Source organism: Cebidichthys violaceus, unplaced genomic scaffold (assembly GCF_023349555.1).
Source record: "Cebidichthys violaceus isolate CVI_PGR_0920_01 unplaced genomic scaffold, fCebVio1.0.p SCAF_17, whole genome shotgun sequence".
NCBI classification, from domain to species: domain Eukaryota; kingdom Metazoa; phylum Chordata; class Actinopteri; order Perciformes; family Stichaeidae; genus Cebidichthys; species Cebidichthys violaceus.
The window spans coordinates 136575-163117 of NW_027176340.1; the positions used below are offsets into that span (position 1 = coordinate 136575).

Below are 26543 nucleotides of genomic sequence, written 5' to 3' on the forward strand. Positions count from 1 at the left end.
TCACCAAACTGTTGCTAACTAACCACCTGCAAAGGGTTAGCATTCTTCATGCTACCCCTTCTCCAGGTGTGCCCCTGGTGGGCTGCACACCTACTCTTTGATAACACAATCTTCAGCCCCTTTCACACAACGATTACACAATACTGACTGCCATAAAGAAGATGTGCTGTTATTTCTGCTTTGTGTTTTCATGTGTGTGATTTCAGAGAGCACACTGGCAGCGTGAGGTGCCTCCTTACCTTTCATACAGTGCTCAGTCCCGACTTGAACTAGAGTTCAAGGTGGGACTATTATTAATTATTAGTTAATAGTAGTAACTATTAATTAATATTCAGTAAAATATGCAATCAGGAGATCAGCATTTATGCTTTTCTTGTAGCTGATTTGATAATGTTGTGTTTAGATTGAGAGGAGAGCGAAGGTTCCGTTCAGTTACATCATGATGCGTTCATGAAGGTAAATTATAACGTTATCATGATGTGTTGACATGTAGTCTGTAAAATGTAGTGCTGGTGAGAAACTTTTATATATTCAGTTGTAGGAGATGTTTTAACATTAATTTAATTAAATAGATATTAGAGATGAATTATGAACTGTTTAAATACTTCTAAGCAGCTTATAATACATCATTATTAAAACTATTAATGACAAGATTTGTTTTAACCTTATCATGGACTCTGATCCATGAGTTTAAGGATCCGTTGCACCACTATCAGTGAGGTCTTTCATCTCTTTAACTCACAACACCACAGATACAGATGCTGTTGCATTTAGACTTTAATCACACTCAGTTCAAACACACTGAAACACCACACAAACTAAAGGTCAACAACTGTATAACGTAGACATACAACACCCTTAATGTCTGAACCAGGTCAATGCATGCAGTGATCCTTGTATAAATACATTTGCATTATTAAATATGTGTTTGATATTAAAGAGGGATCAAATGACTGTAATAATGTAACACTTAAACAAACCCACAGAATGATCCCCAACTTTGCCTCAATTCTGCTGAACATTTTAGTTTCTTCCAGCTCAGTGTTTTTGTTTTACAGCCCATAACTTCATGGTTTTGGTTCAGTCTCATCGAAAGTTAGCAACTAGCTGGAAAACGTAGTGGAGTATCTAGCACCTAGGTCATCTTGCAGCCACTGGATGACAGGGGCTTGGTCTGGCCTGGGATGGTCTCAGTCTACATGGAGGTATATGTAACACCTGGATCACCTGGATCACCTTGATCACCTGGATCACCTGGATCACCTGGATCAATAAAAACACTCAAAGCAGTATGTCGTTGTTTTATGTTCTGATAAGACGTCAGCAGGTTCACAAAGAAAAAAAGATATTCAATCTAAAATTATTTTACTTTTATTTTATATATACAAAATAGGGGTGTAACAGTTAAACAAATACTCTGTTCGGTTCAAAGCGATGCAGTGGAGCCACGGTTTGGTACGCTTTCAATACAGCGAAAAAGCAGAAATGCCAAATCCTCGCTGGTGAGGCTCTCAAGGGGGCGTGTCTGAAGCTTTGTGACGTCCGTGACGTCCGGCCGTCTGTTGTCAGAGCAGCAGCGGGAGCTTCAGACATTTGATTCTTGTTTTCTTTAACAAAGCAGGAATTATGGTCTGGAGAAATAATTTTGAAATAAAAAAACAAGCCCAATGTTTCTGATTATATGAAGGAAACAGTCTTTCTGTGGTAGTACATGTCTGAGCACTCAACGTTAATGATGAGCATTAGAGTTCTGGTCCTAAGCTTCTTGCTCTACACTGGTTGCAAGTGGGGTTGGCCGCCCCTTTCCTCACAGTCCTTTTGCAGCCGTTGAGAAACTCCGACTATCTCCATTTTGCTGAAATCAAAGGTTGTGTCTTTGACCGTTGACGTCTGTCACAATACTTCAGGGGGCAGTTGTTCCACACTTCTGTTAATGAAGGCTGAGAAAACAAAGGGAGGAGAATGAAAAGGACACGTAATCTCAGTTTAGGCAAACATGCAAACCAGCTAACTATGGAGTAAATCACCATCAGAATAAAGAACAGCAGAGGCTACATGAGTGCTTTACAGCGTCTTTATAGCTGCTATGCCCCTGGTTCGATTACCCATCCCTCTCTCTCCTTGCCTGCATGGGTCCAGATCTTTGACTTGCCCATGAACACATCGACATAGCTAGCGGAGCTGGGGATCGAACCGCCGATCCTCTGATTGAAGGACGACTCAGTTTTACCACTGACCCACAGTCGCCATAGTTGTCGACATTATGTGTACACATATACATCATGTCTGACAATGGTGGATGCAATGATAATAGATGAAAGAATGGGGTGAATGGTTCAAATTGATGTTTAATGTATTTGTTTGCTTGTTAATAAACATACCTGTGAGCTGTGTTGCTGTTGGTGATATTTATATTGTCATTGATGACTCCTTCTGCCATCTGCAGAGGGCGCTGGCTAGTGGCCTGGTTGGTGTTGGTTAACTCACTCTCCACAGAGAACGGGTCCGAGGGGTTTCCAAAAAGACTACCTTGTCTCTGTTTTAGAGAACATACATTCACAGATAGATATAATCATAGTTTACACATTTGTCACACATACTAATACAAAAATTACACATAAACATTCAGACTGTCTGACTGTAATATATATAGCTATATATATATATATATATATATATATTACAGTCAGACAGTATATATATTTATTAGTGCTGGGCCAGTTAACGCGTTATTATCACGTTAACGCATTCATTAATTAACGCCGACAATTATTTTATCGCGCGTTAACACAGTTGGTTTTTTTTATTATTATTTTGAAGGTCCGTTTCTCACTGGCAGCGGTGGAGGAGTCTTCATCACTACGTTGATGCAGCGTGTGGAGGAGTCTTTATCACTACGTTGATGCAGCGTGTGGAGGAGTCTTCATCACTACGTTGATGCAGCGTGTGGAGGAGTCTTCATCACTACGTTGGTGCAGCGTGTGGAGGAGTCTTCATCACTACGTTGATGCAGCGTGTGGAGGAGTCTTCATCACTACGTTGATGCAGCGTGCAGTAGAGATAAACTAAAGACAAACTAACAGACGCCACAGAGAAGTGGAGAGATACAAACTGCAGGACGACTAGTGTTGAGAAGACGTCGGTCTGAGGAACGTTCTCAGGATCATGAATGACGTCACGTAGGAGCCTCCCTCCAGACGCACCGTCACCAGAAGAACACACGAGTCGTACGAAGAGGAGAGGACTACAAAAGAGACAGAGTCACAACGCGCACCGGCCGTCGCTCTCACCGGAGACTATCGGACATCGCCGGGTAACCATAGTCACCTCGGAGTTACGGTGCATTATGTTGATGAACAGTGGGAGCTGCGTTCACATGCTCTGACTGTATGAAGACAGAAGACACACATGTTGATGAAACGTGTGGAACATTGTATTCATGTTGCACAGCAGTGGAACGTTTAAATACAGTCACACACTGAGCACAGATAGTAGAAATATAACTGATACTGTGTGAAGAACACTGCTGTTAAAAAGAACCTGATCTGTTTAAAGTGATTCAAACCAAATGTTATTGTACTTTTGTTCATACAGCAGTACCTCAAAATACAAGTGAGCAATACACTACTTTTGAATTCATTATTGAAGTTTAATCGCAAAAAAATAATGAATCATTGCCCAGCACTAATATATATATATATATATATATATATATATATATATATATATATATATATATATATATATATATACACATATATATATATTTATATATATATATATATATACACGTATATATATGCATCACGCTTGTTTTTTGTTCATATTTTTATTTGTCAGGAATGATCATTACTAAAGCTGTAAAGATGTGACTGACTAATAGTTGGCATCTCTTAATTCTTTTTATTCCGAATAATGACAATAGTTGAAGATAGGACTACCTTGAGTGGCTGGCCTGGAGCTGTATCATTACAGGCTTTATTACAGCGTGGTGAAGTAATCTCCTAACATGGCGTTTAAATCCATCTTTCTATATCAGGACAATACAAATGCACTCCCTTATTGTGTTATAGTGCACACTAGTGCCAGAACACGCCTACATTTTGTTTTTCATTTGATGTTTTGAAACAGCAAGATTTGCAGTTCCAAAATATTACAATGCAGTAGGATGGAAATTAGAGATGAGTGTGGTGCGATTCACTTCCTTGAAGAAGTATACTTTCAACATCCAATAGCAGTTGATCATTGTTTTCAGATAGGCGTTCCTAGAGTCCTGTTTAACTGAAGACGAATGAGGCTGTTTGTAAAACACTGTATAATTCCTTCCATACTATCCATTCATGGTTCTATCCCTGTTACCCTGAAGATGCCCTCCTCTGCAGCTTCGTCAGGAGCTCTGTCCATCTCTTCTTCAGTCACAAGGTCTCCAGAGATGGCTCTATGGAGCTCTGGGGCCGCCTCCTCCTCAATGTTCCTCAACCCTGCCTGATGGACACAGATAAAGGTATAGTTAGTGCAGAAAACTAAAATGAAACCCCTTCAGGTGGCACTATCATCTATAGGTCAATAATTCATAATTGGAGCCCAAACTTATGGGGATTTGTTTTCCTATTTACTGCAGCTATATGCATCATTACATTACATTACAGTCATTTAGCAGACGCTTTTATCCAAAGCGACTTACAATTCAGATTCTGTCACATTTCTACACCGTAGGCACAGCTACGGGAGACATTTTGGGGTTAAGTGTCTTGCTCAAGGACACATCGACATGAGACTAGCGGAGCAGGAGCCGGGGATCGAACCGCGGACGGCTACTTTATGTGATTCCTCATCAAAAAAGCTGATATAACTCCACTGGACTGGTTCCAAACGGTCCAAAACTTCCCATGCTTGATAAACACTCACTCTTCTAATTAACTACACTTCATATACCGTTAATTACTTACCTGTATCTCATGGGTAGCAGATTTATTGGTGGGCCGGTAACCATAGTACTCTTCTTGTCTTTTCTTCATTTTCCTGAAATAATCCTGGATTAGGAAAGTAGCATAGAACTTTCCCACCGTCACCTCATCATCTGTGAAAACACAGAAGTGCTTGTTAAGTGTGGAAAAGCTATTAGATTCTTTTAAAGGGTTAATCGCCTGTACTGTGTGTCAGACTCATCAGGCTCGTCTTTGAAGCATTGAGCATTGACAGAAAGCAGATCGAGTTGTATATCTGGTACAATTGCAAATTCAAAATCAGTGGAAAAAAGTTTGCAAAAGTGTGAAAAATGGGCACTTATCCCAAGATTTAATAATGATTGTTTAGTAACTTAAGAAATATAGAATTGGAGAAAAAGCATATGAAATGATAGTCCAGAAAGTAATATAAATTGCATTTGAATTGAAAAAATGTTATATATATTATAATACATTTCAGATTTCAAGATCAATACTTTTGCTTTTCATCTACGATTGTGTCTTCAAATTGACAAAACTCTTTGGAAGGCGGACTTTCTACATAATTATTTTTATTCACAATCTCTCTGTTTGTTTCAGGAAATGAAAAAAATGTGAAGACCTTTGAAACAAAACAATAAATAAAAACATAAGACAGCCCCTCATCTAAAGTGTCCAGTCCAACAATAACTAAACAAAGGCTAAATGTGAGCTGAGGCCACTGGTGGACACACAGATTACATAGAGCAGGGGGGTCGACCCTGGTCTACCCTGGTCCACATCAGCATCATGGTGGCCCTCAAAGGGCCGGTTGTAACTGTAAGACTGTATAAATGTAACTACTCCTAACATATTGTTAAATAACGGTCTCTGCATTTGATTATTGTTTATTCAAGTGTAAAAATATTGTACATGTAGTTATATAAATGTAAACATATATTTAAGCACATTTCTGTTCTCATAACAATTTGATGTTTTTCTTGGAGGCTAAATTTAGCGTACTTGGCTCCGTGTATGTATGTATGTATGCATGCATATCTTCCTGAAAACTGCCGTTTCTTTCTCAACCTTCATGAATGCTGACCTCCTATAGGTGGGATGACTTGATCCAGAAGCTTCATACTGGTGCGCTTCCAGATCTTCTTGATGATTCCCCTCAGCTCCTCGTTGGCTTGTTCAAAGTTACCTGACCAATAGAAGAAACACAATAATGAGACAAAGGACATTACTGACATTCAAGACAAGCAACATTTGAATTGGTACAATCCCCCAAAAACCGGAGTAAATGTAGCTAAATGTAGCAAACCTACTGGTTCAATTACATTCTTCAGCAGTGGTCACATAGACCAACTACTGTAAAATAGTATAATGTTGCCAGTAGTGAACTATTGTCCAGTAAATACAGTGACTAAACACCACACAGCCTTATTTGATTTCTGTTGAAGAGGAAGTCCATGCTCACTGTCTATAGGACGGTCCTCAGTGATATGGAGAAGCTTAGCCATCGCAGCAGAAACACAGAAATCACATGGTTCTCCACCAAGAGCACCAAAGATGGAGGGTTTTGTCATTTAGTGCTAAATTAAGGAATAAGAGGCCTTTGATTACAGAAATATATGATTTAAATTCACAAACCACACGCAGTTTTGTTAGGTTAAAAGTTATGGAATCACCACAATCTTTCTTTATTAGGTCGTCTTGGTGACCGGACAATCCTGCAGTGATGAACAACCAAAGCTATGCTAGCATGGCTAAAAGTCTGCATCACTTATTTTCTCATTTTCAACCCTTCATAATGTTCATAATATTCTTATAAACATAGATAATTATCTAAATATCTTTGTACTGTGTATGTTATTATACAAACGGTACTTTATTAATAGAACTACTCAACATGGAGTTTGTTCTTATGTGGTTTCAAAGTTAAAGCACGGACTGTGATTTATCCACAAAACAGGAAAGAGTGAGTTGAATATTCTTAAAACACACAAATGATCGTCACAGCCAATGAGAGACTACATTCAGGCTAGAGTGAACACACACTGCTACATATCTTCTGACAGACTGCCACCTTGAAAACGAGACTGATTATATCACAGCCCTAAAGAGATTTAGGACTTCATGGGAATTCTACAAATATGCACAATATCTACTGGCATAAGGGTCTAATACCTGATATAACTGATGCTTTCCTACTCAGGGGCAGCAGAAACATGTCGTGATCAAAACATTCACTTATCATCACTTTTTAAATTGATACGGCAAACGTGCCACCGTTAGTTTTTCACACACAGTTGTGGAGTAATATCATTTCATTTAGTCTCCACTAACTCCTTCACATTCGCTTCACTATGTTCACCAGCTAGTCACTACCTGTGTCCGTCTGTTGTTTGTGTACAATGAGTTTTTAGAACTTCTGGACAGAACAGCTACCTCCTGTGGCCCAAAACGTAGACTGGATAGTTCTAAAGTTCTTTAAAGCTGAGAGGAGCTGCAGGCTCAGCTGATAATGAGCTCCACCAAGTCTCAGTTTGGTTTCTTTGATTGTTTGTCAGCAGGATTATCAAAAAACTACTGACCCAATTTCCATAAATCTTGATGGAATTGGCCAAGGAATAATCCATACTGTACATCACAGGTCGGATACACAAATTATGTTTCACTTTACATTACATTACATTACATTACAGTCATTTAGCAGACGCTTTTATCCAAAGCGACTTACAATTCAGTATCTATCTACCATAGACGCAGCTACGGGAGCAATTTTGGGGTTAAGTGTCTTGCTCAAGGACACATTGACATGAGACTAGCGGAGCAGGAGCCGGGGATCGAACCGCTGATTGAAAGGCGGCCCTGCTCTCCACGGTCACCACGATCATTAATATGAAAGGTCATGGCGTTGTTTGAGGTCTTCCCCTTCTAGTTCTCTATAGGTTCACATTGTTCTCACATTGTCATTTGATGCATTGTTATTATAAAAATGAACCATTACTAATAAAGACATTGCTTTATTACTAGAAAGAGTTAAGATGGCGTCTGTGAGTTGACTGGAACTCACTCATTTCTGCCCTTGAGCCCCTGAGCAGGTTAATATGATGACGCATGAATCTACAGACCGTTGTTTGGAAATGAGGTTGCTCCATTTCTAACCCATTTTCACTCAAAATGACTGACATAATATATGATACGCATTATGTATGGAGAGCACAAACCTTCCGTCTTTATTTTCAGTGCAGTTCTGACCAGAGCAAACAGTGTGGCGTTGAAGGTGACTGTTCCATCGCTGTTCAGAGGCATGTTCATGGAGACCAGCCTCTGTTCAAACAAACACACACAAGCAGATAATGCAGACATGTGAGGAACAGTGCTATAAAATATTAATTGATTTTGATAAATGCATGTTCAGTTTGTTTTCAGTCAATCAGGCATTTTAGGGGCCATTATTTACACTAAAACAAGTTTTGCCTGCTGTTATAATTTCCCTGTTTTTTACAGGGAAATTAGTCATTAAAACATAAACAATTCACAGTCGTCATTCTGTACAAAAATACATTCCACAACATACCGGAGCTCAAGGTTTCAGTCTAGACAAATCAATGTGGTATCTTCCAAAGTCACAGTTGCGACGCTGAACTGTCTCATACATCCTAACGTTGCTATTCTTATTATTATTATTCTTATGATATATCTCAAACTGGATTCATAGACACCAAGTAAAAAAAAGAATTACTGGGCTTTACAGCAGACACTGCCCAGTTCAACACTTGATTATTGTTGTGCCGTTGTCATGCAACTTGTTGATAAAATAAAACAAAATCAAAGAGAAATGTTCAGTGAAATAGAATACAATTAGATTGCAATTTTAGTCTTTTGTCTTTAATAACCGAACAACTGTTTCTCATTGTGACAATTAGAAATGAGTTTCCAGGGGAAAAAAAGATCAACTGTCCAATCACAAAATATAGTATATCAATGAAAAATGATGGAATAAAACAACAAAACATAGCAAGGTTCTCACCCTGTTCAAATAAAACCAGCTTAACCTTACTGTTCACTACCCGAGCTGCCTTAAGTCACTGACCAAATGAACAGATGCTCACCAGTGGCAAGTTAGAAAGCATTTAAATACATTTAAATTTTTAAATAATCTATAAGACTCAAATAGAGCATTACCTCTTCTGCTTCTAAAAACAAAATCTGTCCTTAGTACGCTGGAAGTGGAAGAACCACACAGAGGTTTATTCCAAACTCACCACCACTTCGCTGAAGAGCAAACAGCGTGACTACATTAGGATTACCATGTGACACCTGACTTCTGGCTAAAAAAAATTTCTCACCTTGCAGGCGATACGGTGTGGACAGAACTTGCCAAAACCCAGAGGAGGAGGTATTCTTCGTAGCAGTGTCACCACATCAAGGTGCTTAATACGCCCCCTGTAAGAAAGAATGTAAAATAAAGGATTTAATATTCACACACATACAGACAGACCGTCTCCCAGAGCGGCGGTACACTCTCCTCACTCTCCTGGTGGCGGGGAGGACAAAGTTAAAATACAATATACACTTTGGATTCAATCTATTAAACAAACTATCAATGTGTACATGAGCAGTACTGCCCTCAGTTTGTGACACTGCAAACACAATGTAGTCCGACGCCTCACATGAAGATTAAATTACCATCATATATTGTAGAAATCAAAGATCATAGATGACATATACATAGAATTAAAAAATTGCAAAACAGAGCATCAATAAACTTCAATAATACCTTCTAATACAATACTATAATACTAATAAGTATGATTTTAGAATTCAGTAAGTCTACATCGCTGCAATGGACAGACGCAGAGCACTGTGGGGACTCCAGCGTCTCATCCAGCACATCTTCACCACCTTGTGCCTGATCTATACTCCTGCAGCTGTGCGCCGATGCGTTATGTGCTCATCAGCTTCACGTTACTCGAATGCAGAGAGACAGTGGGTTTTTAGAGAATAATTACCAGACCTCTGACACAAACACTCACGTTGCCTCTGGATCGTATTCTGCCCATATTTTCTTGAACTCATCCAAGTGTTGGGGGCCAAGGATGGACCAATCACGTGTCAAGTAGTCAAAGTTATCCATGATGACAGCCACAAACAGGTTGATGATCTGTGAATCAATGAAAAGAATAACCCAGGAGCAGTGATGTACAGTATAGAAACACTACAACTGTGAATGTGTGTTACTTTACCAAAAAGGCACAGAGCATGTAGAAACTCATGAAGTAGATGATGGCAAAGTTGGATCCACAGGTGCACTCTTCCCCGGGCAAGTAGTCCGACTTGGGGTCACATTTCTTCCCGTACATACAAGCTAGCATCACTTCGTGCCATGCCTCCCCCGTAGCACATCTGACAACCGAGATATCAAAACGTCTCCCATCACATCTTTGACCTGATACTCACACTGAAGAGCAAATCTGTCAACACTGCAGTACTCATTTGTGCTACTTAATCAGGAAGTTAATGATTAGCATGACAGTTCTGATTTCATTTTGAGTTAAACTGTACCAGCATTATTACATTTACAGAAAGTATTAATGTCATTTCAAAAAGTCAATATTTCTACAATTTAAAACAGATTCCTCCTGCAAGTACTGACTTAATAATGCAGTCACTATTCTAATGCATCATATATTAGCAAACATGCATATGAGCGCATATTTAACATACATCCCATTGTAAACATAACACAAAAAGTAAGGACATTTGTGTTTGGTAGATTATTTCTTTGTTGTAACAATGCTTCTTGACAATACATCTTATACCGTTGGAAAGCCTGTTTATTTCCCTTTTAAATGGAGCCACATTTGTACGGAACATGCATTTGTGGGATGAGCAGCAGAGCAGCAGAGCTGAGTATGCGGGTTGCTCCCAAGAAAAATTTGCCAAATCTTCTGTGCCAATGCCAAACAGCGTATTCTGCCATTGACTCTTGTTTGGTGTTGTTTGGTGGATTGGATGATTGAAGTCTGAAGAAACAAAACATATTGGCAATTTAACAATGTATTAATGACTACTGTGTGACTACATAGAGTGCCTTCATTGCCTTCATTGGTAAATAAACAAGAGGTCTTACTTGATGCCTGTTTAAAGGACTGTCCTTCACTTGATCCGTGCATTCGCTCATTGTGGTTTCAGTTCATAGGAAAACAACCAGACGGAGAGAAAAGCTCTCAGCAGCATGCATTCTCTGCATTAATGTGTCCTAAGCAGTGGGCTGCAGTGTGTGGTTTGCTCAAGGACACTTGGACATGCGAACAGTAGGAGCTGAGAATTGAACTGCCAACTTTGCGCATAAGAGCAACTTGCTTTACCCACTGAGCCACATCCTCCCCCTGAATCTCTTGGGTTTGCCTTCTGAAAGGTTTGTATTAGAGAAGACATTTTGAGCTTGGCATCCAAGCACAAGTGACCATCTGTGGCCGTGACATTCCCACCCCCCATAAAAGTGAATAATTATAATGAAAAACTACGTAATCCATAGATCAGTTTGAGTGTGTGTGTGTGTGTGTGTGTGTGTGTGTGTGTGTGTGTGTGTGTGTGTGTGTGTGTGTGTGTGTGTGTGTGTGTGTGGATTTTTTATTTTCTTTATACTCAAATGTAGTATGAAATGTATTACATGCATGCTGTTTCTTTGTCCAGGGTGAGAGCATTAAAAGGTTAAATTCTATAACAAGTCATTTTACTTCACAACATTCATTAATAATTATTCTGAATGAATAGTACTAGCTGTGGACAGACCACCAACCTGAATAACAGCAGCACAGCCTGTGGGAATGTCTGGAAGTTATTGTTCCTGTTGATGTATGTGCCGTCAACCAATGCAATTTTACCAAATATCTGCAGAAAAAAAGAATGTAATGTTATTAATAGCACCTGCATCGGGTAACCCGGTTTACACTGGTTTTGCGTGATACCAGACAATCCAACGTCTCCGCCTACTGAACGTCTTTTAAAGAACGGCAGTGGGAACGGCAGCTTCGTCCCCTACAGGTCCTGGATTTGGACAGGCTAGGCAGAGTCCAGTATAGGGCTCCTCCTGTGCTCATAGAACTAGGGTTGCAATATCATAACCTTTGTTTCAAACAATAGCAAACTGCAATCCAATACACACAGTATGTCATAGGTGTCTGGGTACTAATCCACACCATCCAGCCAATCAGAACTGAAAATACTCAGTGGCCATAATATAATTAACAATAACGGTGGTGTGTGTGTGTGTGTGTGTGTGTGTGTGTGTGTGTGTGTGTGTGTGTGTGTGTGTGTGTGTGTGTGTGTGTGTGTGTGTACCTGCATTCCAACTACAGCATATATAAAGAACAGCATGAGAATAAGCAGGGCCACATAGGGAAGAGCCTGCAACACAAAGAACAATGGCACTGTCAGAGAGACATGCCAATGCTAAACCAGGGCTGAACTTTGAGAGATGGTGCCGACCTGGAGGGATTTGATGAAGGTCCACAGAAGGTTCCGTATCCCCTCAGAGCGATTCAGAAGTTTCACGAGACGCATGACACGAAACAGTCTGAAGAATGTTACTGACACGCTCATGTTCTCAGAAGACTTCAGAGAAACATAAAAAACAAGTTGAACATCACATAGTGCCAACTCCTAAAATCCACTAAACTTGAATTCAAGAAAAATTAAAGCAACTCACCGCAATTGCTTGCATGGGATCCACCGCCTGCAGAAAGAAACATATGTTTTGCTACTGCTGCCTTCTGACAAATGGCTTTCACAAACACACTTTTTAGTTTGTTTTTCTTTTGCTCACATTTCAAACTTTAGTATCAACACATTTGCATCTGACCATTTCATGAGAGGCAGAGCAATGCTTTTGTCCGAGCTTATTCAAACAACAGAAGATATTCAACATGCAGGTATTATTGGTGCTGAGCCAAAGCTCCAGTGTCCAGTCAGTTAAAGGAGAACAGTGTAATTCATGCACAATACAAGCGTATACATTGTCAGGGATAACACAACAAAGTCCAGGACATCATGGTCCCTGGTCTTCTATCAACGGTTTTAAATCTTGACACTCAAAGTAGTACTTAAAAGCAAAGGCACTTGCACACAGTTTTGAGCTTCTTAACATCAGCTATCTACTTGTGCACAGAGTGTCTCTTTCCCTCTGTGTGCGTTGTTATCAGAGCTTCTCCTTGATTTGTTCACATAGCCGGCGTCAACCTACAGCGTCTCCTCCGGTTCCCCGCAGGGTAAACACTGTTAGCTCTGTCAGCACCGTTAGCTGTCGTGTCTCGTCCTGTCTCCTACGTCATGTTTTCCTTATTCTATCAGTTATTAGTGTTTCCTGTTTTCTTTGGTTTCAGGTCACTTCACTGTCTGCCTCTGCGTGTTTTTCCACCACTGTGATCGTCTTCCCCGCCCCTGATTGATCCCACCTGTGTCTACTCACCTCCCCAGTGTATCTAAACTCTGGATTTCCCGTCTCTGTGCCAATTCGTTGTTGTCCTCTGTGTCAAGCCCTCCAGCGATTTCCTAGTGTTATGTTCCTGGTTGTTGATATCTCCGCCTGTTTTTGCCTGATCCCTGCCTGGTTAGTCTGTTCTGACTGCCCATGTACAGAACTTCTGCTGACAAGTGAAGACTTTTTTACTACACTTTATCCTGTGTTCTGGTCATGCACTTGAGTCCTTATTTTCCCTGTTGTTCACCAGTCGTAACAGTTAGCTACAAGCAGCTGACGCGGGGGTCACCATGTTGAGAGGCCATCGATATGATCCCAGTCTCATGTTATGCACTATTAAGATGATTGTCTTAGCCTTACCATGCTGTTAGGAAAGGGGCCCTGGCTTTTAAACACCGTTGTCAGTACAACACTTGTTCAGACAAATTCATGCAACGTGAATTTCATGAAAAACTGAAGCAATTGAATAGTTACAGTGCAGCCATGGAGACAGTAGAGTCCTCCAGAGGAGGCCAGTGCTGCCTGTCGGAGGGAAACACAAATTGAAGAAGTGATGTCATTGAGTAAAGAAGGAGAGCTTTCAGCTAAAGGTGTGCCTGTGGCAAAAATAAGTGACAGTGGGAGATGATGGCATGAACACGGAGAGCAGAGAAGAAAAACATTAAAAAATATCAAGAAAAAAATATCAAGATTTACTGTATGCATTCTGAAGACGTGAAGCCAAATAACAATAACAGGAGCAATTCAACTATTTTCATTTAAATTATACTACAGAATTACCAACACTGCATGAAGTGCTTCTCTGAATATGTAAATATGTCCTGGATATGGATTCAAAGAAGGTTGACTGTCTGGAGAGACCTCCGGAGTGAGGTGAGTGGAAGAGTGGAGCGATGGTTACTCCTGCCCAACTCATTCAAAACCAAATATACAAAATACTACCTCTGGATTTTATCCAGAGGTAGTATTTTGTATATTGGAGACACACGCAGTGATATAAATACAAGTGAAGATCTTCATCCATTCAGCGTACCATAAACTACACACATTCAACTGGTGTGACTGTCGGTCTCCTGAGAATAACGTTCCCATACAACAAAACTACGTTGTGAAATGAGTTTCAAGGGAAACATATTTTGTTGTGAATTACGGTTTCCTTTGATGTTGACATGGGGAAGGAGGTCTGGTGTTGGATAGTTCAAAAAGCAGCATGGACTAGCTGAGGCGGGGATCGAAGCACCGACCTTCTGAATGAAATGCTCTATGACTGAGCCACAGTGACAGGAAAAGAACGAGAGAGAGTAAGGTGATGGTACTCACATCAATTTCACTCAGCATCACGTCCACAACACTTCCAATGACGATGACAAAGTCAAAGACGTTCCAGGGGTCTCCAAAATAACCCTTTGAGAAAAGAACACAAGTGGAAATGTGTCTTAGAATGTCAGTCGCCATGATGTCAGTCGTCATGATGCATGAGAGCCCACAGGGTAATGCTATGTTTCCAGAGTCCTTATTGTAGGACATTGGTATATTTTCACAGTTCAAATTGTAAAACAGGGAGACGGAAGTTTCAAATGCAGTTTAAATGGTTAATAATCCTTTTAGTTTTTGGGAAGATATCAATGTCCAAAGTAAAGAAAACTGTCTTGCCCACAAATTTGAAGGTGTAGATTTGAAGGAGCATAACATTCGTAGCACTGTGCGAAATAGGAGAAGATCTTCCACCCAGGGAAACATGAATTTACACCTGTGTCGGCCCTTACCATCTTTCTTCTGTAAAATGTAATAAGTTGAGTTTTGACTCACCTTGGCTTTGAAAGCCATAAGTTTCAGAACCATCTCCACAGTGAAGAGCACAGTGAAGATCACGTTCAGCATGTCAGACAGGTGAGTCACGTGGTCTGACTGGTTACAGTGCTGTTGGTTCAAAAGAAACACATTGACGCCTGCATGAATATAAAGTCAGACAGTGATTCTACTTGTACGACAGCTTTTTCCGTCTGGTACGCCCTGTTCACGTGTTTGGACTTCAAGCAGCTTGGGCTTTGTTGCCTCTCACCAGCCTGGAGCAAATCCTTTACATCCTCATCTCAAGTCCTAACAGCATCCCCAGTCAACCCTGTTGATCGGGGATGCTGTTCAGCGCGTCGTTTGGCTTTTCCAACATTTGTTTAGAGTGCTTTTATCATATCATAGCTCCGTTGAAGCTAGAAGTTTTGAATTGTGTGGAGAGGTCCCAGGCTGCTCTTTAGAGGTTCACAATGAATGGAGGCCTCTATTGTTGAGTCTGTGATTCAAAGGTAACAGAATTCTTTACTCCGCCCCTCCCCAACCTCTGTCATTCACACTAACAGACAGACACACATTGTACATTGTGACTTTATGCTCCACTAGTAGCAAGAGTATAAAGTCAAAGATAGACATAGTTGAGCTGTAGCATTATGTTAGAGTTAGGTCCTGATGAATATGTTGCCACACCACAATTTTTGATCCTCACCATAAGACAAACAAATAGGCAAAAGGTGTGTTATATGTGTGTGAAATGTGTTGTATTCATACCTGCATTCCCAGACACATGGTGTTGAGCATAATGAGGAGGAACATGAGGTACTCAAAGTAGCAGGAGGTGACGATGTACCACACCTGATACTGGTAGGGGTTCTTGGGAATATAACACCGCAGAGGTCGGGCTTTAAGAGCATACTGCACACACTGGCGCTGGAGGGGTTAAAACGAGTTTAAACCAAGTTAAAACATGTTGCATTAGGATGAAGAGGCCAATAGTAATGTCAGACAGTTGAAACTAACAATACTGCTGATATAGATGATATTATTATTTATTTTGGCAAAGAACTCGTGAACATTGTTATTACAATCACATCCCTGAAAGAGCAAGTCCACTTTCAGATTCTGCTACGACCCTCAGTGAGGGTTAACATCTGTGTGAAGCATTGCTCAGTAGTGTGTGACTACATATGACACAGTATGACCACGCTCAGCAAGGACATGCACAAGGCCCGGATAAAGTAGCCCGGTCTCTCTCTCTCTCTCTCTCTCTCTCTCTCTCTCTCTCTCTCTCTCTCTGTATCTGTCTCTCTCTCTCTCTCTCTCTCTCTCTCTCTCTCTGTCTCTCTCTCTCTCTCTCTCTCTCTGTCTCTCTCTGTGTCTCTCTCTCTCTCTCTCTCTCTCTCTCGCTCTCTCTCTCTACCTGATACCCACAAGGCTCTCTATAAATTGGACCATTGCAAATAAAATATAAAATGGAAGGCTGAAAAGGAAAAGAAGTTAAAATCCTCAGAAATATAATTTCCAAATAAGTTTCAACAAGTGGTTCTGCATGTATCAGTGTCTGCAGGAGTCACACTGAAGCAGCAGCAGTTACAGCATGTTTAGCTGCTCTGAGACGTTATGCTGTGGGGCAGTGGGAGGAGGGGTGAAACACAACATCAGTTTCATTTCCAGTCATTCTCATCAGAGGGCTACCTGGTTTTTGTCCAGCTCACAGTCCTTATACTCCTGCTCTCCTTGCTCCTGGAAAGTGACGATGACGAAGCCCACAAATATGTTCATCATGAAGAAGGCGATGAGGATGAGGTAGATGATGAAGAAGATCGAGATGGCCACTCGGTTGTTGTACACTGGGCCTTTATCCTCTAAGTTTGAATCAATAGCTTTATATAGTATCCTAGGAAGATAACATAGAAGTCACACACACATCCACACACATTCAACATACAGACAGAATATAAAACCACTCCAAATTACTGACAAGTGGATTGTAGATGTACCGTGAACTAAACTACATGTACAGTGGGTAGATGCTGCTGAATTCTGAACTATCAACCCTGACATTAATAGACACCTTTCAACTTTCACAGAACAGATCATGACTCACTTTGGCCATCCTTCAAAGGTCGAAATGGTGAAAAGAGCCAGCATGCCATTGAGGATGTTATCAAAGTTTAGTTCTGAGTTGGTCCATTCCCTCTTATGGACCTCCACTTCATGAAGTGCTCCTTCCTGGTACTTTATGTAGCTGCCTCTGAGTCAAAGTGTGCGGGTGGAAAGACAGACAGGCTACAGTTAAGATTACAATAATCAGCATTTCTCCAGGGTTCCCCAAGTTACATGTTTACTACCGCATGAAGTTATTTAATACCCGTTTCACCATCATATTGGTCAAAGTATTTATCAATACTTTAAAGCCATATAACTAATTCCTAATGATATTACCAATTAAATTACGGTGATGTGTACTTGGTGGCAGAAAATGGATAGAGCAATTCAAATATATTCATTTGTTAAGATTCATTTATGTTTTGGTTGATGACTTTTCCTAATCAGTTTCTAGTTCCTAGTCTTTGTCTTATGCAAGAATATACCAGATACTTTAATGCACCTAATGAAATGAATCAATCCACAGTTCAATCTGCAAATCTGCATTAGAGCTGTTTGGTATAATAATCAAGTCATATATCAAATTCACATCAAATTCAAAGCAACATGAAAACAATTCTCCTCACACAAGAAACCTAACTGGACCGAATCTGTCCAGATTCAACTACTAAAAATAATAATTCATGAAGTGTGATTTTGACGCTGTAAGGCTTCATGAGGGACAAGGTCCTGAACATCCATTCCAAAGAATATGGATACAATATGGATACACTTATCAGGCCTGATTGGAAATCATAAACCTAATTTATGTCAATTGCAAAAATTCCATCCACTGATAAAAACCCTAGATGTGGTTAAAAGCTCTGGAAAAGCTATTGAGAGGACCTTAATTAAATGACAAATGTTTTAGTCAAATGTTTCGTGTTCACTAAATGTTTTATGTAATTTAGTTAGATTCAGTTAAAAGCATTACGCAGCGTCACTGCTCTTAACGTGCTTACTTGCATGTTTCCTCAGTCATTTTGTCAGGATCTGTGCAGGCGTAGAACTTGCCCTGGGAAGACAAGAGAAGTGTCTTTATACAAATACAGAGCTAAACAACAATGTTCCATCATATTTCTTTGTCTTCTCACTTTGAAAAGTTGGACTCCAATGCAGGCAAACATGAAGTCCAGTAGCATGGTTACCAGGACAATGTTTCCAATGGTCTTGACAGCAACAAACACACACTGGACGACATGCTACAAAGACAGAAGACAGAGATGACACAGATGATACATCAGGTCAGCATTAGGCCATTCAAAGCTGCAACTTCATCAATAGACAACTCATACCTTGAGTCCCTTTGCTCTGTTGATGGCCCTCAGGGGCCGGAGTACCCTTAACACCCGGAGAATCTTCACCACAGAGATGGCACTGGATCTACAGGACACACACAAAGGTACAGTGTATGTACTGGATGTTCACTCTCTTTATTCGACTGGCGTGTTCATGGCATATGGCAACAAGATGAAGATACAAAATGGAGCTCTTTGCATGAGAGAGGAGGTCAGTCTCCACTTACTCCATGCCCATTGAGAGGAGAGACACACTGACCACCAGAAGATCCAAGATGTTGAAAGAGTTCCGACAGAAAGACCCTTCGTGAAGAATTGCACCATATGTTGTCATCTGAAAAATAATACTTGTTATCCATTATGAACACCACAACCGTAAGAACAGTTTACCTGCTGTAGGTGCTACATATAGCTTATGAAGTCCAAATGAGGGAGAAAGCCGAAACAGATACTGATTCTACCTGGTCATGTGTGGCTTGATTCAGCCATAATTGCTTCATCTTCATCATGACAAACTACTTGCAAGACAACAGAAGTAGCAACAACTCAGCAGCAGTGACAATCAGTTACAATCTGCTAGTGCTCAGTTGGAATATTTATCTATCTGAAAAGTATGGATGACAATGTCAAATAATGAAGTACCAATCAAATCCATCTGAAGATGGGTATCATGGTGGCTCCCACCCTGTCTCCTTCTGTGTTCCTCTAGTACAGGGACTTCAGGTAAGGCCTGTTCTATTTTTCAGCATTTTGTAATACAGGGATTCATTACATAATAATATACATGTGAGTGACAAATGAAAGGAAACCACAACATGTAGTGTATAAAAAATGTTGTACCACAAATCTCAACAATCTAGACAAATGTGCGGTGAAGCTGTTCTTAAACCAGAGAGTTGCTGTTAACTACGTGTTTGTGTGCCTATCCTGCGTCCGTGTGGTCGTGTTCGTAGTCAGCAGTTAAGGTGACGCATTCCTGACGCAAACACATGGTCAAAAAGAAAGTATCTACCCTTAGAGTGTGTGGAACTTCATTGGAGTGATGAACACCATTCTTCCAAAAGAGTACGTTTAGTTCACTTTGGTTGAGATCAAGTGACTGTAAAGTCCATAGCATATGATTAACATCATTTTCATAATCATTCAGTGAGCCTTCATGGCCTGTAGTGAAGCATCATGATTCATTATGTTTCTCCACACTGTTAATTTGTCACCCATCTGTATAACAACATTAACTTTAGTACGTGTAATTACCTTCAGCACAATTTCCGCTGTGAACACCGAAGTGAAGACTATATCAGCATAGGCCAACACCTAAAAATGTCACATTTGTAATATGAATAACAATATCATATCTATACTTAAACATTTAAATTACTGTGGGACAGACGTGCTCTCGTCACCTGGTTCCTGAAGGACATGGGGTCGATGGGGTCCTCAGCAGCTAGAGAAATAGATGACAGCAGGATGAAGAGGAGGATGATGTTGGTGAAAGTAGTCGCATTGATAATACGATGGCAGAGCTTCCGGAACCTGAAATAGAAAGCAAACTGTTTGTATGTCTGTAATTTGTCATTTTCTGCTCTTTTGGACAGAAACATTATACTTATACACTTGTAATGATAAGCCCCACCCCACTTTCATTGTATTGTAATTGTATTTATGATCCACCTCAACAACCACCAGTATCTTACTTGTTCTGAGGTCCGAAGATAAAAAAGGAGCTGGCTTCTGGCATCGGCACCGCTTCCTCCTTCAACTGCAGATCTGCCATTGGACGAGGTCTAGGGCTTTCTGGGATCTCAGGGTCCTCTTCCTCATCATCACCTATCCAACAGAAAGAGTGAGATATGAGCAGAACCCTTTCTTACTGAACCGTGTGATTAATTATGTATGTATTAAGTATGGAGGCGTTTGGATTTACCAGGAAAGTCTGCTGGAGGGAAAGGGTCCTTGATCTCGTTAACATTGGACTCAAACTCGTCAATTTTGAGCTGCAGGTTTGAAAATAACATAACTGAAAGTTAAGAAAGGACAGATATTGTTTAATTTATGTTGTCGATGAATGCTGTTGGATGCCTCACCTTGGCCGTTGTGGGGATGCCCTCTACTCCCTTGGCCCTTTGCTCAGCCAGCTTCTTTGCCAGATTTGCTTTCTCCTCTGACGCCTTGTCCGGCATGTTGGCCCTTTAAATGAACAGTGTTTGATTCAACTGGTTGTTGGCTTGTGGGATTAAAGAAAACTTAATCATTTTACAACCAGTGTGATAACTTCTGGGGTTGGCCTATAGAAAAGCATCAGCACTCTAGTCACTCTGTAACATAATGTGGAAATGTGCTGCTATTCATAGTTGTGCGTGAGATTGCAAGTCAGATTAAAACATGAAAAGCAGGATTTTGATGAGCTGAAATGTTTTATTTTGAACATTTGGGAAGACTTACCTGAGGGCTTTCTTGTGTATTTTCTCCTCTGCTTTCTCTTTCTGTGCCAAAGTCAGAGACTCCGCCTCGGCCAAGTTATCAACAGCAATGGCCAGGAAGACATTCAGCAGGATGACTCAATGAGGGGGAGTCAAGGATTACTACAGTCATTGGAAATGAAACTGTGGTTGTCATGGTTGGAGTTCAGTGTTGGTTCAAGGCACACACACACACACACACACACACACACACACACACACACACAGAACAGACACAAACACTCGATAAGGATACAATTTCCACAGACAAAGAGGATGATGAAGTAGATGCTGACTAGGATTCCAGGCATGCTGGGTCCTCCATGAGCCATGATACCATCGTACATGACAGCATTCCAGTCCTCACCAGTCAGGATCTGAAACACAAATCATTTAACAATAATAAAGAGTTATGGTACTAAATAATTGTGACATATTTCTAAATATAATAACTTGGTTTTGATTGCACCTGAAACACAGTGACGAGGGCCTGAGGAAAGCTGTCAAAGGTGCTGCGGGGTTTGGGTTGGTTGGGGAAGTTGAACTTCCCTCCAAACACCTGCATACCCAGCAGGGAGAATATGACAATGAAGAGGAAGAGGAGCAGCAGCAAGCAGGCGATGGAGCGCACCGAGTTCAAGAGAGAAGCCACCAGATTACTGAGCGATGTCCAGTATCTAGGGCACACATACATATATATATATATCAATAATATAATAAGCATCGCTAATTCTGCCAGCTGTATTCAATCAATTCAGAGGTTTACATCAAATCACTTTGTTTTCAATTGTTTCATAAGACAAAATAAAGGCATCATGTGTTCATATCATATCGGCTTTATAATGAGATGAAGTTGGTTAATAATTCATCATTATTATCAGCGTTGTTACTAGATTTTTTTGAGCAATACTTACAATTACTTTAAAATGTTTGTCACGCCCCTCTATCCCCCCCCCCCCCCCACACCTTTTCCTTCCTTAATGTAATGCACTGTAAAGAGAACTGATCAACAATCAAACAGTAAAACCTCAAACAATAGATGATGATCGATCATTCAAGGGCGAAAGACAAAAGTGTTTAGATATTCCTGAAGAAGACTTCATACACAACTACGTACACATTACACATCCCAGCTGAACGCTTTCTCACCTGGTGACTTTGAGCAGGCGGAGCAGGCGTATGCAGCGCAGCACAGAGATGCCCATGACTGACATGAAGCCCATGTGGACAAGGATGAGCTCCATAATGCCGGTGGACACCACGAAGCAGTCAAAGCGATTGAAGAGGGACATGAAGTAAGAGGGCAGGCCGAGAGCATACATCTTCATGAACATCTCGAGTGCAAACATGGACAGCAGCAGCTTATTGGCATTGTCTATTGATGGTTGGAGCCAACAGTGTGAAGAGAAAGACAAGAGACAAAATGAGAGATGTCGAATCACATCAATAGATTGGTCTCGTCTCTGCACTTGATCCCAAGTCTGTACTCCAAGGCTGAGAAACATATTGCACTGTATTCATGATCCTTCTTTTCTTTTGCTCTCACTAAGATAAAGCTGATTGATGAAAATGATCAGGATGAAATGCATGTAGGCATGAGAGGTTTAAAGCTCTGACCTTGCCAGTTTGTGAGTCTCTGGGACTGTTTGTGGTGCTCTGTTGCGATGGCCAGCGTATTGAGGAGGACGAGCATGATCACCCACCAGTAGAACAGTTTGGACTTCACATACACTCTGCATTTACGGCGCAACCAACGATTCCACTTACGGGCCAGCTTACTGCACACAAGACAAAGAAAGACAAGTTGAATTCTTATGAATGGTGATTCTAGCGTGACTTTTAAATGACTGTGATGACCCCCTCTTTATTTGTATGGAACACATAGATTATTCACATCCCTGTATACATGATGCTAGTACCCCGGGTACTGATTACTGCATGGCATTAGGCATGGTGATGAGAGGAAACGTAGACCATGTTAACCTTTCCTGCTCCAGCTTTCAGACCGTGGATGATAAGTCCACCTTTACTCAAGGACAGTTACACTCGATACCTTTACTCCTTATTCTGTCTCTGCTCCGATCGCCAACACCTGTCGGCTCTGAGTCCATCCACTGCTACTCACTACGCATTGAGCTAGTTCTTATAACTATATTTCACTTCCAGTAAATGAAGGGTCGTCATGAAAAACAACCACATAAGACGAAACTCATGTTCTTGCTTTAGCTGCCGCCATTGTTTGTGTTTCTGTTGTGTCACTTGGCTGAAGCAATGCTGTGCCGGTAGAAGGTGGCACTCAGAAACCTGTACAACATGTTAACATGCGACAAAGTCCCAGTTTCTAGCATCTGCTGGGATGTGGTTTATCCAGGTTTGTAAAATCAGGATATAATGTTTGCATGTTCAAACAGAAAAACTGGACACTTCAGAACCAGGATACTCATGTCCATGTTAACACACTCAGTATCATATTCGGAACTCCTTTTAAACTAAGACTTTTAAAATGTTGACAATATGTGAATAAATACATTCTGCTAAGCAAGAGCACTACTGACTAGTAATAGATGATCATCTGCATGGTGTCCATTTTGTTGACACTTCCAGTCTCTGATCCATTTTCTGTGCTGAGCAGGCCTGATGAAGAGAGACAAACACATCATCATATTTAAATTCACCTCAGTGGAGCATGAACAACTAAATGGAACGTCTGCACTTAATAACAACAGCTGTCAGCTGCCAACATTGTTAGCTCCCCTTCTGCGGATCTCAACACATTTGTTCTTTTCAATGAGGCGTTATATATTATCAGGGATCGGAGACTATAAAGCATTATTGCATATCTCCACATCACATATTTTTACTGAATAGGCCAATCATTTTTGGCATTGAAACTTTTTTTCACACATTTGCACACATCTTCTTTTTCTTATTTGATGAACATCTTTTGTCTGACCCTTCTAAAGCCCTGGTACCTTCGTCTTTCCTTAACTTAATGAGTTACATCTGGTAGTTGATCATCTAATGATGTCCTACATGAATGGCAGTGAGGGAATAGTATTGAATTTAAAGGGTCAATTAGCATAAACAGATATCTCTGTTAGTATTGAGTTTATTCTGTATAATCTAGGGAATATTACTCAATGTGGTAGTTGATATAATGTCACTTTGGTTTCTGAAAACATGTTTTTTTAGTTCCCGAGTTATGGCAACATGAATCAAACTGGTGTAGGCTTATTCAATCTGTGTTTGTAATTAACTCTTCATCTATACACTTAATTTTGGTCTGCAATGAGTTATGGAAATGTAAATACAAGAAGCTGTGTCAGCAGGTGGTGGGGGCTGTTTGTGTTTGAATGTAGCAGTAAGCTATTCAGAGTTAAGGCAACAAACCTACTTGGTTCAGTTTAGAAAAATATCATGTTTGAGTTAAAATAAAACGCTTTCTGGCAGAAAACCGTGAAGGGAAACTTCTCCCATGTGCGCTGTCAGCAGATCCAGCTGTCATCAGAAACAGAGGTCGCTTCACGTGACGCTTCAAAGGAAAGAATGTGTAATTTATGTTGAAACATATTTCCTCGTTTCCTCTCCCCTTGCATGGTTTCTTTGCGTCTCTCCATACATCCCTACTACTTGGAGCTCAATGCTTTTAAGACATGGAGATGCTTGTGGATTTCAGAAACAGCCCAGCCCCACCCGCCTCCATCACCCATTCCTGCTGATTCGATGGCACCATCACCCAGGACCTCAACTAGGAGCTGAACATCAGCTCCCTTACCAAGAATGCACAGCAGAGATTATAGTGCAGAAGCTGAAGCAGCTGAAGAAGTTAAACTTGTCTAAATCAATCACTGTCCAACTTCACCTCCTCCATCACCATCTGGTACACTGCCGCCACTGCCAAGGATGAGGGCAGACTTAAGCATATCATTTGCTCCTCTGAGAACGTTATTGGCAGCTATCTGCCATCCCTCTACACTGGCACTACAAAAAGATGATGTTTACAGCAGCGTTGATCTACTGGGTTTATGCATATCTTAAACGCTAGTAATATGTTTCTGACAACTGCAAAATACAATTCCAGGCATTTCCTTGGCATGTTATACACTGTATACTTCTTTCTATTATGTTCAACCAGTGTTGTATTCTGTGTCTTGTGTCTTACCCTGTGCCTCCTGGTCATTGTCCATGACCTCAGCCTGAGTGATCCACTCCATATAGCCCTTGAGGTCCTCATCCAGCTGCTGGGTTTCCCTCAGCTTCTGAAACTCTCCTCGGGACTTGGCCTTCTCTCGCTCTTTTGTGAACTCACTAGTTGGAAACAAGACAAACAAAATTAACTAAAGAGACAGAACACACTGAGCAGTGTGTTCTGATCAAATGTCTTAAATGAACAGCTGAAGGAGTAAATCACGATTATGTAGAAGAAATGAGTTGAAGGAAAATAATTAGGTTTGGGGTATTCTTACCCACTGAGCACTCCTAGAACGAGGTTTAGCACAAAGTAGGAGCCAACCAGAATGAGTGTGGTGAAATAGATCCATGACCATTCCATTCCTATAGCGTCATTGACCTGTATGACAAAGCACACTTCTTTTGATTCGATTACAACTTCACGGACAAATAAGACTACTGCTTTGTCTCAATTCAGATAATTACTGAGACTACTTCCATGTAGTACTAGCTGTGTCTCAGTTAAGGGGCTGCATCCTTCGGAGGCTGCATTCGTAGACAGGTTACGTCACAGCGCTGCGACTAGGCTGTCCCATTTCACATGTTTTCCAAGACTCCTTCAAATGCAGCCTACGAATGTGGCCTTCTGCTCCCAGATTCGGAGGACACATCAGATGTATCCTTCGCGGCCCAGCATATCCCAAGATGCATTGCGTGCCGATGAAGATTTTATTTCATCCAACATGGCGACGAGTGATGCGGGAGCGAGTGAAGCGGTATCATTCACTTTTAAATGTAAGCATTGGGTTTCAACTCACTCGAATATCATCAATACACACATAAAAACAAAATAAGCGACCTTATAACATCACGTGTGTTAAAATGATCCGTTAAGTTACGAAGGTGTGTGAATGACGGCCTCTTCACCGGAGCCAAACATTCTGCAAGCGTTGCTTGGAAGTAAGCTATTGAGTCCCTTGCAGGCAAAAAAGAAATGGGACAACCTGAAGAAGAAGTATGAAGTATGTGCATATGTGTTGCTACAAGAATGCTGTTAAGAGTGGGACCTGTTGCTGCCAAAGTGAGTTGTCCTTGAGGAAGACTTAGACACAATAAGAAACAGGACAGATTGAGTTCATGAAAAAAGGTTTATTCCTCTCTAGGGTCTTTTAGGTTCCATAATGTCAGAAATTTGTAATATCCACCTGAGCCTGTCAGTGTCAATGCACTTTTAGTGAATGCAACATTGACGCTG

The 26543-nt window shown here is 40.8% G+C and overlaps 1 protein-coding gene across 1 annotated transcript in view; it reads right to left on the reverse strand.

Moving 5' to 3' along the window:
• Positions 1 to 792: 792 nt before the first annotated feature.
• LOC137873573 (dihydropyridine-sensitive L-type skeletal muscle calcium channel subunit alpha-1-like) overlaps positions 793 to 26543 on the reverse strand; it is a 32714-nt gene continuing 6963 nt past the window's right edge. The window contains exons 7-42 of the mRNA XM_068711803.1: positions 25585 to 25688; positions 25281 to 25426; positions 23674 to 23752; positions 22736 to 22896; positions 22268 to 22493; positions 21588 to 21795; positions 21375 to 21495; positions 21102 to 21216; positions 20744 to 20846; positions 20584 to 20653; positions 20354 to 20486; positions 20063 to 20192; positions 19914 to 19973; positions 18887 to 18993; positions 18657 to 18744; positions 18456 to 18563; positions 18324 to 18376; positions 17321 to 17467; positions 16909 to 17110; positions 15985 to 16143; positions 15232 to 15342; positions 14743 to 14826; positions 13897 to 13944; positions 12652 to 12678; positions 12432 to 12557; positions 12285 to 12350; positions 11743 to 11834; positions 10184 to 10343; positions 9974 to 10101; positions 9287 to 9383; positions 8162 to 8264; positions 6031 to 6132; positions 4950 to 5080; positions 4360 to 4485; positions 2382 to 2536; positions 793 to 1940 (exon numbers count right to left, since the gene is read on the reverse strand). Of these exons, the coding sequence (XP_068567904.1) occupies positions 1931 to 1940; positions 2382 to 2536; positions 4360 to 4485; positions 4950 to 5080; positions 6031 to 6132; positions 8162 to 8264; positions 9287 to 9383; positions 9974 to 10101; positions 10184 to 10343; positions 11743 to 11834; positions 12285 to 12350; positions 12432 to 12557; positions 12652 to 12678; positions 13897 to 13944; positions 14743 to 14826; positions 15232 to 15342; positions 15985 to 16143; positions 16909 to 17110; positions 17321 to 17467; positions 18324 to 18376; positions 18456 to 18563; positions 18657 to 18744; positions 18887 to 18993; positions 19914 to 19973; positions 20063 to 20192; positions 20354 to 20486; positions 20584 to 20653; positions 20744 to 20846; positions 21102 to 21216; positions 21375 to 21495; positions 21588 to 21795; positions 22268 to 22493; positions 22736 to 22896; positions 23674 to 23752; positions 25281 to 25426; positions 25585 to 25688 (4086 nt within the window). The 3' untranslated portion in view covers positions 793 to 1930. The remainder of the gene's footprint in view (positions 1941 to 2381; positions 2537 to 4359; positions 4486 to 4949; positions 5081 to 6030; positions 6133 to 8161; positions 8265 to 9286; positions 9384 to 9973; positions 10102 to 10183; positions 10344 to 11742; positions 11835 to 12284; positions 12351 to 12431; positions 12558 to 12651; positions 12679 to 13896; positions 13945 to 14742; positions 14827 to 15231; positions 15343 to 15984; positions 16144 to 16908; positions 17111 to 17320; positions 17468 to 18323; positions 18377 to 18455; positions 18564 to 18656; positions 18745 to 18886; positions 18994 to 19913; positions 19974 to 20062; positions 20193 to 20353; positions 20487 to 20583; positions 20654 to 20743; positions 20847 to 21101; positions 21217 to 21374; positions 21496 to 21587; positions 21796 to 22267; positions 22494 to 22735; positions 22897 to 23673; positions 23753 to 25280; positions 25427 to 25584; positions 25689 to 26543) is intronic.